General features: G+C 36.1%; 1 protein-coding gene across 2 annotated transcripts in view; it reads right to left on the bottom strand.

The window, feature by feature from the left end:
• The window catches only part of LOC126215364 (ras-related protein Rab-11A), a 51,584-nt gene that overhangs the window by 33,143 nt on the left and 6,124 nt on the right, over positions 1 to 12,317 (bottom strand). For both annotated transcript variants that reach the window (XM_049942055.1, XM_049942056.1), the window contains exon 3: positions 11,443 to 11,516. In XM_049942055.1, coding sequence (XP_049798012.1) covers positions 11,443 to 11,516 — 74 coding nt within the window. The remainder of the gene's footprint in view (positions 1 to 11,442; positions 11,517 to 12,317) is intronic.

Here is a 12,317-nt window from a genome sequence, read left to right as displayed (position 1 = left end):
TCTGTGTATTTGACCTAATCTCTGGAACTACTATAGGATGATATGGCTTTCAGTAATATTCACCATCCCCTGGGTCCGGAGTATGGTGAAGAGGTTAACAGAAGAAACAATTGGGATAAAACGAAATCAGGGGTTTGATCACGAATGTAGACCAATAGAACACAAATGCAGCAAGAGAGAGAGTGAGAGAGAGAGAAAGAGAAAGTGTGTGTGTGTGTGTGTGTGTGTGTGTGTGAGTGAGAGAGAGAGAGAGAGAGAGAGAGAGAGAGAGAGAGAGAGAGAGAGAGATCTCAAGAAACATGGAGGTGTATAAGGAATTAAGGTCTAATGCTCATAAGATATTGAGAAAAAGAAATGGCTGAAAGCAAAATTTCAAGAGATAGAAGTGCTAAAGGAACAGAATGAAACAAAATTCTACTGTGCAATACAAAAGATGAGAAAAATGTTCTCCAAACAAAATATATGTAGAAATAGACATGTTGAGACAATCTGGGACATCCAGAATACAGAGAGAAGATGAAAGGGAAGAAGCAAAAAGACCAACAATGTAGGTGGTTGTGTCAGTGATATATAAATTGAAAAATAGCCGTGCACCTGATGAAATGATGCCAGTGTCAGAACTTACGTCCTACATATATAAGAAAGGCACAAACTTATCTTGTGAAAATTATAGAGGCATAACTTTGCTGGATACAGTCTACAACAAATTTTCCTGGGTGCTGAATGAAAGGATAAAGAACTGTGCTAAAAATATCCTTTAAGAATGCCAATGTAGTTTCCAGCCAAACAGAGGCATTTTGATCAATTATTTGTAACTTGATAAATTATTGAGAAATTTTATTAGTATGACAGATCCAAACTTTCTGTTCCTTGGACAACATGATCCAGCACTTTAACTTTACAGATAGAGTGAAACAGAGTTATGGTCTCTCTAGAGTCCTGTCTAACATACAACTGCACAGCATGACAAAAAATAGACAAGAGGAGAACTTTAATGATGAAATCTAGTCATTTGTACAAACGTGGATGATATTGCAAGTGTAGCAAGATATGTAAGCAATTTTAAATAAATGTATGAAATAATGCAAGGAGGAATAGCAAAAATTGGACTTCTTGTAAAAAAACCCAAACACATGGTAATGTCAAATTCTAAGGCTTGAACACTATGACCTGAAGGTCTCTCAAATGTTTCAACACTTAATGTGCAGCTTGCATGAAATGGGAATGTGCTGTGTGTGTGTAATATTACATCAAGCCAGTTACAATGATTTTTCCCCAGTTTCTAACATATATTTATGGCTCCCAGTATCATCTGTGAGGTCTGAAAGCTTTGCAAACGTAATACTAGTGTATGACTAACAAGTTTTTGAAACCTTTGTTACTCTCCCTCACTTTATAGGCATTAGGTGACCGACAAATTGTTTCACGCATTTTGCATGCTTTTATGTTTATTTTTTGTTCAAAATATACAGTGAAGAGGAGAAATGTTTTGCGGGGGGAGGGGAGGGGAATTATCTAAAGAGCCTCTGATGAGTGCGCAGATGATGAAAATTAGGTATTTGATGAGAGTTCTCATTACAAATAATTTGAACTGTAGTTGTTCCAAGACATTTTTGAAGATGAGTTGCAGCGTATGTTTATTGTATTATTTTCACATAGTGTGATGTTATGAGGGACAGTACTTTAGGTACAACAGGAAATGAATGCGAGCATTAAGAGTCCAGTGAACGTAACATTGGACTGTGTATCTCCCATGTTTAATTTTTACCACTGTACTTCACTATGAATGCGAAATTTTACTCTGATCTTGTGCTTTGTGTGTTTAAGATGTACATTGGCTGTAAAAGAAATATAAAGAGATCACGTTTTTGCTTACATATTTGAATACTAGCAATCTTTTTCATTTTTTCTGTGATAACTGTTAAATTGAAGTTTCATCTGCATCTACAAGATTTAATACCATACATACTGGAACATACATATTTAAAGTCGAAAGTATAATATATCTAAAATGTTTCGAAATTCCAACTATGCATCTGTACACACGAATTATTAATTTAAAACAAAGAAGAAAAATTTTAGCCAGCCCACAAGTAATGGCAGTACCATAAGTGTTGAAGTTGTGAGCTGCTTCCATTACTTATATGTCCACTTAACCAGTGGTGATAATACAACACACTATTAGAGAAAGTACACAAAAAAGAGCCTATTTGTGCAAACTTACAGGTATTCAAGAATTCTCTAATTACAAAACAACTACATTAAGAATATCTTGTTCCTCATGTGACCAGTGGTTACATATGGATCAGAATGTGAACAATGACTGAAGCAGATTTGAACAATCTGAGGGCATTTCAAAGGGAAATCCTGCAAAAAATTTATGGGTCTGTGAGAGACAGAGGGTTGCGCAGTAATGCACAATGAAATACAAGAGCTTATAAAAGGGAAAGAGTGAAATTTATTAAATCTGAGAACATGTAAGTTAGGACATATGGTGAGGATTACAGATGACAGGATGCCCAAGCAAATAATGAAAGATTGTATTCCACTAGAAGGACAGGCCAACCATAAGCCAGATGGTTGGACAATATTTTGGCTGACTTTACCATGATGGTGAAAGATGGATAACTGTGGGTTGAAGAGAAAAAGCAGAACAGAGATGTATGGAGGAAGATTGTTGAGATGGTCAAAGCCCACCAAGAGGAATACTGATTCATAAGAAACATTTGTGTATATACATTTATAAACACTTTGCACATATTGGCTGGACTATGATGAGTTAAAGCTCCTCACCAATGTGACAAAGTCATTATAGCCAAGGCCATCTGACTGCAGTAACAGCCAAATGGGAGCTACCACTGCTGGAAGGCCAGTGCAGGCTACTGCCAACTTCCTAAAACAATCTGCGATATTAAGCTGATAAGAAGAGATTTTTTGGCCTCGAGTTAATGTTTAAAGGGTGTGAAATTTAGGGAAATGTTACACACAAAATGTGGCTCACACCGAACTGGCACCAGAATTGGGCAGCAGTCAGCTCAGCTTGCAACTTCCATTATTGCCATGGGATGTCACTCAAATTGCCAATTAAATATGCAACAGGTAACATTCATGCCTCCCGAGAACTAACATAGGGTAAACTGTTTAAGTTACATGAAAGTGGCAATATTCAGTTACCCAATGTTTTCCAAATTTTTATCATAACTATGCAGTGACCCACAAGCAAAACTTCAGACAAGTCATCCACCCATAGATTCTCAGTGTCACCTGTGCGAAAACAGGACAGGCTACTAGTATGAATTACATTTCATTGTTACCAATCAGCGACCCAGTTATACCTTACCTGGTTTAGGTCTCATTCCATTAGTACTGACTATCTACATTTCTTCATACAAAGAGCATGGGTTATCCTTCAATCCCTATAGTTGGTACCACTGCCTAAAAATAACCAAAACTACTCTGTATTATAAAAATCCTTCTACAAATCCTATAATCAATGAACATTTCACTGTTTCCCCTGTATCTGCCTTCTGTTACTAAACAACAGGGCTAGAACTGCTTCTCTAGCACCTCACTCTTGCTTTCAAAATAAAGTGTAACTTCAATTTCCTCTTCAATCCTCTGTCTGAAGCAACATTACGAATACTTTCTACACATTACAGTGTGCAGTATGTTTTAAATAGAGCCACTCCCATTTTCCTCAAATGTAGTAATTATGAGTGCTGATCAACAGACTAAGTGATTTTTTTTACAAATGTTTATTATTCCATTTCAATATTTGCACGATCTTTTTCAAAGCACTTCCTCCCACTTCAATGAACTTTTTATAGCATCTCTGCCTGTTGAACGGATGGTACAGGGTGTTCGTCACATCCTTGAGAATTTCCTTTTTTTTCTTGAGCATTCAAACTGAAGGCCCCAAAACTTTGCCTGTAGCAATGGGAATAAAAACAGAATGCAGGGTGCAAGATCAGGGCTATAAGGCAGTGTGGCACACAGGTAATATTTAATGGACCAGAAATAGCACAATCTGATTTGCAATGTGAAGCCGTGCACTGTCAAGAAGTCTCCACCTACTCCGAGAATGTTTTAGTTGTTTCCTTGCAATGTGCTTCCTCAGTTTAGTCAATATTGGTGTGTAGTGTGCTGCCTTAACAATAGTGCAGGGGAGACTGCATGCTGGTAAATCATTCACCGACAGTCAAAAATGTGATCACTTCCTCTGCAGACGGAACAACTTCCACACTATGATGGCTCATTTTCCTTCAAGATTATAATGATGCAGCCACGACTCATCACTGTTGAGGGTCAATTATAGAAATGCAACCCCTCCATCAGCAAACAGACACAGCTTGTCTATTCGCACAGCCTTTAGTTCAGAGTCCACAGACGTGGCATCCAATGGCCCCAAACATGGGTCATACAGAGATGACCCTACATAATCATAAAGGCACTGCAGTATGAAATTCAACATTTCAGTGAGATCACATAATTTTATCTGCCAATCTTCATGCATAATCACAACAGTTGTTGTAACACTGACTTCAGTCACTGAAGAAGTCTATTGAGGCCCACATTGCTTAATACAGACAAATCAGCCTTCTTTGAAGTCCCAGAACCTCCTAAACACTGAAGCACGAAGTAGTGCATCTTCACTGTATGCTTGCTGCAACGTTTAAGTTACAGTGGCTGTAAAGTTTAAACAACCAATTTTATTGTACCACCACCACCACCACCACCACCACCACCACCATATATGCGAAATACAAAGAGGCCTACAAAGTAGAGCATTACTACCAACCAACCGACAAGAGTGCTGCAGGCTATGGACATTATACACAGAAACCAGCTATTTTCAAATATCCATAGTACAAATATGAAACTATCACAAAAGTTACAGAGGGAAAAAAAAGTCAATCTCAGTCTTTGTTGATCAGCCCTCTAACACACCATTAAAATCTGATGGAACTTTAACAGTTTTATGTATTTCATTCTCAACTATTATGTCTACTCTACATTAATGGCAACATGAGTTTGGCAGATATTTCACTAATAGCTGGACATTTGTTCCTTCATAGTTCAATGCCTTTTGAAATTCCATGAATAGGATTCAACCGCTTCAATCATCATGCACTTTCTTCATTTTCAGTTTACCATTTTTTTTTTTCAGAGTAACTATACCACTTCTCAAGAAATTTTTTCCAGCTTCTTTTGTTTTCTTTCTTACTGTTCCCCACTTACCTTTGCCATCTACAATCACTCTGATCCCACTGCACTCAGCATGAACATCACAATATTTCAAATTTTTATGTACCTCATGACACCTATCCTCCATCCATTCTTTGTTCTACAGAGAAGAGAAAAGGCCTCGTTACTCTTACAGAGACAAAAAACTGATGATTTTGAAGTTTTGTACACCGAACTTTCTGGAGTACTATGAAGTACGCACAAAAATTCTTAAATTTATCTGTACTATTCTAGATGAGATATCCTTTGCGTTGATTAAATCCATACTTTTAGGTTTACACTGTGTAAAAATGCAAGAGCATGATATTTTCATGCAATGAACTGCATATCTGAACACACAACCCTGTAAATAAAAACTAACCTCACAACATACATGGTCAAGTTAAAGCTTCATACACTACCCAAATCGTAAATAATTGCTGGCAGCATCAGCGTGAGACTGGCACCTATGGTGAATGAAATTACTAAGAGTTATTTTAATGGATGAATGGCCTGACCTGAAGTTCTCCGAAAGGGAAAGAATTTGTTTACCATATGAAGTGTCAATCTGACTACTACCAGTATGAAATGAGCAGTACAAAACACATTCAGTGGTTTTTATCTTAATATGTGCATTGTTGTACTTTATGATGTTCCATCTACATAGTTCAAACAGTGGGCACTTCACTTTCCTGAAAAAAATGTTTTTTTGGGTAACACAGTAATCTCTGCAACGAAGGCATGATCAGTCAAGGACTGCTATAACATTTTAAGGCGTATAAATGTAAGCCAGTGTACAAGTATTTTAAAATAATTATAAAGGAGGCTTGGGTTCCAATTTATAATTACCTTTCTATCACTACAATACAGATGTGCCCAAAACAGATTTGTAATGTAATTAAAGAAAACGTAAAAGCAAGGAAAAACTTAAGACACTCATGCAAAGCTGTACACAAGAAATTTTAGTGTAAGAGTGCGCAAAAGTATGTGTACAAGTTACAGATACTGATATTTCATTAATGGAATATCATAACTGCTTTATTACAAGCTGGACTTATATAATAACTGAAAATGTTACTAGGACAAATCCATCAAAGCAAGTAAGTAAGTAAGTAGAAGCAGTTATACGGATACAACAACCAAGACTACTCAACTAAAGAAAAAATTATTTGAAGCTCAAGATTTACTACAGAAATTGCTTCTGCACTGAGTACTCAAAAGATTAATAGATAAACAATTTGTTTCTTCTAACAACTCATAAGCACGCCTTCCAATCAATGGGGTCACAGGTTATATTCTTTTGTGTCTTCTTTCACACTTAGACCAATCCTTAAGTCAGTTATACAGATATGCAATTCATTGAGAAATTTATTTTTTAATTATGTTTTTCACTTTATTAGGAAACCTTCAGACCAAATATTTCCTCTGCTTTTTTCCTTGATGGCAAGTGCAGTCAAAGTGACTACACAGCATCACATGGACTCTACATGTTGGCTGCACAAACTTTACAAGCATGGTTGGGCTATGTGGAGAAGGGGTGATAATTTGTGCACACTTGTGCAAACTGACAGCAGCAATAATGTGTGACTACCTTTAGTCTCTTACAATGCTGCACACAAGTTTCAGCGCACCTTAAAATAACCACACTGCTTTCAGTAGTGGGCCTGATTCTGGTCACAATATATTTGCCACTTGCACATAGAGGGTGGCACATGCACACACATTTTCTTAAATTTAAGGGCAGTAGTGATAAGCAATGATTTATTGGGATTTTTGAGAAGTTACTTCTTGCAGTAATGTACATGAAGATGACTTGTCCAGCTAACCAGTTATCCAAAGTAAACACAGTTTTGTAGATTCCCTCAATCAGGTCTGTAGCAGCCAGTTTCCCAAAACCCCTACAGTCCATACCGATCATAGAAATATCACTTAATTTATTGGTTATAACGTCAAAATCTAATGGCCCTGTCTAAATCCTATGAAAATACTACATTTAAAACATCACTTAGTACAACATTGCTTATTGTGACTTTGCACATAAAATAACCTATCTTTATTATATTTTTGGAGAAATATATTGGTTATAGCACACAATATTCATTTTTGTTTGTTACAAACCTGGGGACAAACAACAATAATTTAACACTTGTTGTCAAACTCTCGTTTTCTCTACAATGCTTGTTTCAAATCAGTGTGTAGGTTAAGCAGTCAATGCTGGCATCACTTAAAACATATTTTAAAAAGAGAGAAAAGCATTTAATATTTAAGAAAAGTCACACATAACACGGCAATTAGAAAACGGGGAGACTAACAACAGCATCGCAAAGGAATTTGGCATCTTGACACTCATTTTCCAGAATCTGAGTACAGTGAGAAAACAGTCTTTAATAAAACTCTTTAAAAACCAAGCAGGCAAGATCATCTGAGCACAAAGATATTGAAGTAGCTTTATTTACACACCTTAAGTGGCAAAGATCAAACAATGTGTCTATCCGTGGATCTATTCAAGCGAAAACCACTGAATTTGCAAATCTGTTTGAAAATCCGAACTTCAACTGTTTTTTTGTCTTTGATACATTTCCCAACTCATCATGATATTATCGCTGGGAAAATTTCTAGCACAACTGCCAGTGTATCTGACAGTGTGATAAGTCGAGTGGCCATCTAAGAAGTGGCCTATTTTGTGTGTAGGCTACAAGCCAGATGATAAATTCAATGGCTTCTTTTACTACATGACCCCAGATAGGACACTGAAATTTGAAAGTTAACCGCGTTCAGGTGGGAAGTTTAAGACAAGGATCACAGCTTTAGTCCAGCAAATACAATGAGATTATGTAAAGAAAAGCTTTTGCTGATTGGAAAATATAGATTACCTAGATGTTTTTAAAACTGTTACTCCCTACCCATAGTTTATGAAAACAATGCAAGATCTTGGATGACTTTTTTGAAAGTGGTTGCGTAACTGACTCTCAGCAGAAATCCAAGAGACAAAATTATTCTCATTGATAACTGCCCTACTCATTTAGTAATCAATCTACATTGAATAAAGTTAAGTGTTTTTACCTCCAAACGTCACATCAGTTCTACAACCTATGGATCAGCGAGTTATAGACTCTCTTAAAACTGAGTACAGAAACTTCAGGTGATGAACATGTTACAAAAACTCTTAAGAAGGTACAGAAACTTTTCTCAATCTTCTTGATGAAATTTTAATGATTCACTCAAAAGACAGTTGCCAATTGTTTTAAACCTGCAGTATTCACAACTCTTTCCTCTCCATCCCATGGTGAAGGTTATAGGTTTTCAACAACAATTGATGGTGCTGACGATCATGACTACATTACTCTGGCAGAATCTGTGCAAGAACTTCCGACAACTCTTGCCAACTTGAGAAATAGAAAACTTCATCCAGGCAGACAATCTTACACTGTACCCCTCAGTGAGTAAGTGAGTGAAGAAATTTTAGCTGACACCCAAAGCCAGCACAATCATTATCCTACACAGTGTTCAACATTACAGAACATTCTACACTGTTGCTACTTCTTTCTTCAAATATTAAAGGTTTTTAAATTTTGCTGGCATATTACTGCTGTACATACTGCATAAACATAAGAGAATTTCCCTCAATCCCTCTCCACAAACAACGTATAGTACATAATACACGTGTACTGTATTTGCCATTTTCTGTGGTTTTAGCTCTGTGACAGCCAAAATTTTTTAATCAAAAACACAAAAACCCAGTTTTTGCTACTATCGTCTCCAAAGACCGTAAATCATTGGTCCCTTTGACATTATAACCAGTCTGGGCTTGAATTATGAAAGCTATGCAACATTACCTGAAGGATTCCAGCTTCCTTCCATTTTCAAGTAAAAACTATTTTAACACCCATGAAACACAATAGTAGTAGTTTACTCGGCCGATCTTGCATCAGCTCCCTAGCACGCACCATTATGAGTCAGACAGCTAACCTGGAGGTGTTTCATATGTTGACAGCTCCAGTGAAATTTCCTTTTAAGATCCTTAGAACACTACCTGTGTTGGCCAATCAGGACTGCTGCAGCATCTGATGTCACAACATGCAACCCACTGCAAGCAAAGCCACACTAGAGATGCATTTGGCTGAAACTTTTATGGAATGTGCATCTTAATTGTTTTGCATGTGGAGTAAAGGAAGCATTACTGCTTTAATTTCTGAATATAGGGAAAAGTCTTTCCCATAAACAGAGAAAACTGCCAATATTACAACAACTAGCTGCCCTTTAAACATACGATGTGCTACCAAATCTGACCATATACTATGTGATAACTATGGCAGACAAATTAGACACCGCTACTGCCTGCTAAACATCGGTTGAGCCAGCCATCAAATACACTTGTTGGGAAACTTCAGTTTGCATGAAAGGCTTAAGAAAGGGACTTTATAATGGAACAGATGATAGCTATCAAAACATTAGCTAAAGTTGGCACTGATAGCACATGTTTTTATGGAGATCAGAGAGAGAAATGTCCGGAAATTCAGTTTCTTTAAGGACACTGAACAAATGAATTAGGTTTAGGAAATAATGTTACAATTCTGGAGAAAAGATTAATGGGATAAGAAATTTAAGATTCAGGGAGAATAGGAAAGCTCTATCTAGCACGAATAGTTCAATATAGGGAGGTGTTTTCTGTACCTGCATTAGTTCTCCAGAAATAGATTTTGAGAAGTAATTCAGAGGCAGAATGAGAATGGCTACTTAAAGGAAATTGTGAATTTGGTATCAGGAGGCTGAAAATTTTTGTGAGTACTTAGTTACGTAGTTATGTACACAAATATCTTCAGTCAACACCAAGTAATTTCGTTATGTTGTTGTTAGCAAATACATATCCACAACTTTCTTAAATAAATGTGAATGGTGCATGAAACAAAAAACTACACAAATTTTGATGTTTCAAGTATATTAAATGTCCAGAAAGAACACATTCACCACAAAATTCTCAACCACTGCACACAAATTTTGAAGAATGGAAATGTTAGCAACCTGAATCCACACACAAGGAACACTAAGGTTCCCAGTATGCATTCCTCTATCTTTGTGTTAGAACTACTCTTTGAACACACAGAATGTACAAAGATTTTCAGATATGGAGAAAATGTCACATGCAAATATAACAAAGGCAGTCATATAAAACTTTTATGATCACAATATGTATATATACTCAAAGATCTTTGACAGCTGGTGTATAATGCTGCTCCAAATAATGGAGTTCCAATGTCAGAAAATTGGTATAAATGCAGGAAGAGCAACAAGGACTGACGCCAAGTTCAGAATTGCTATTGAGCTCAACAAATATACTTTGTTGGATATAAATGGAAAGAGTGACTCAATGTTCAATTCCATTATTGGCAGATAATCACTGGAAACACTTAGGAGCACCTGCTTGTAAAAAACAAATTGAAAGTCTTATCAAACAGCCTTGTTTGACTTATTCTTGAATATTGACAATTAGTCAAGAAACTTTACCAGGTAAGGGAATTAGAGAAGATATATTACAAAAAATTATGTTTTACCACATATTTGTGTGTGCTCTCTCTCTCTCACAGTCAGTCAGTTGCAAAATTCCAGTAAGAGAAAAGTTTTGCAAATCGTATCACAGAGGTTTGCCATTAAAACTGCAAGAACAAACATTTCCAAAATATTTCGGCAACATATCACTTCTTCCCACCCACTTCTCATAAAAGTGTCCATAATGTAAAATCAGAGATTCAAGCTCATTTTACAATTTACCAACAGTTTTTTATTCCCAGTCACAAGCCTTAGAGCAGGAAATGGGAGAAATAATAGCAATTCACGTAAAACACTCCACCACATATGAAACCAGCATGTAGACCATGAATATAGATGTAAAACAATTCTACTGTTCTCAGTGCAATAGTTTTCTCAAAGTTACTCCAAGCCAACTTTCTGTCCACTTCTAATAAGTTTGTTCCACTTCATTTTCCTTATACACATTTGGCAACAGCAATAAACATAAGAAATATTGTTTTTAACCTGAATACCTTAACTGCCATGAAGCCTGTTCTAAGACTGCCATTATTTGTTAAGTACCCAAACAGGACTTTGTATCTAAAAGTATTCCTAGAAGTTACTTGATATAAAAAGACCCAGAAGAACTAATCAATTTAATAACAGCAGCCAGTATAATGAAAACTAATGAATAAGTAGCAGCATACTTACGCCGAAGTGATAGCTCTGTATCTTTCTTGGCCAGCTGTGTCCCATATCTGTGCTTTGATTGTTTTTCCGTCAACCTACAAAGCAAGTACAATGTAAGAAAAATCTAAAAATACAGTATTTACAAAAATATTTTAAGTGTTTATAATTCAAATGAGTAGCAGAATAAGCAAAAGAAATTTCACCTGGAATTTGTCAAACCATATACTGTACATGTAATTCCCATGACTACAAATATTTAAGAAACATTTGACATTAAGATAATGTGGCGCATTAGCAGTTTGCCAAAGTCTGAAATTGATCTCTGGGAGTATGTTTCAGATAAAAACTAGAAATTTTCAGAAGACAGTTCCTCATATGAGATGGGAGGTGGCTTAGCTCCAAATAAAAAGAAAGAATGAAATTATTATGAATAACCTAATGTACAATCTGAATTATCTATATTTGTGGAAATGAGCTGACTGGGTTTCAGATAATACAATATCAATATAATTACACACAGTTCTTTTACTACAGAATAATATGCATATAGCTAATGATATTCCTCCTGAATTCTATAGTCAGAAAAATCAAATGAAACTTTGAAAGAAATGAATTGCAAGAAGTGTAACCATTCTTATATCGGTTTTAAAGAACTGTAACGTGAAATTGAGTTTAAGGCTCACTGATTAGTTTATAATTTGCTTCTTAGGTAATGCCAAGAGATTGTCATATGCATGATGCTGCATACAATGACAACAAGGTTCTATATGAACCTCAAAATTGCATAAAATGAGGTAAAATAGTTTTGTACCTACCAAACTAACAATGAGATCAGACCATAGATGAAGCAATTTGTCCTTTGAGGAGGAACTACACTCCAGGTATGAGAACACAAT

Source organism: Schistocerca nitens, chromosome 12 (genome assembly GCF_023898315.1).
Source record: "Schistocerca nitens isolate TAMUIC-IGC-003100 chromosome 12, iqSchNite1.1, whole genome shotgun sequence".
NCBI classification, from domain to species: Eukaryota; Metazoa; Arthropoda; class Insecta; order Orthoptera; family Acrididae; genus Schistocerca; species Schistocerca nitens.
This window is presented reverse-complemented; position numbering and strand designations above follow the sequence as displayed.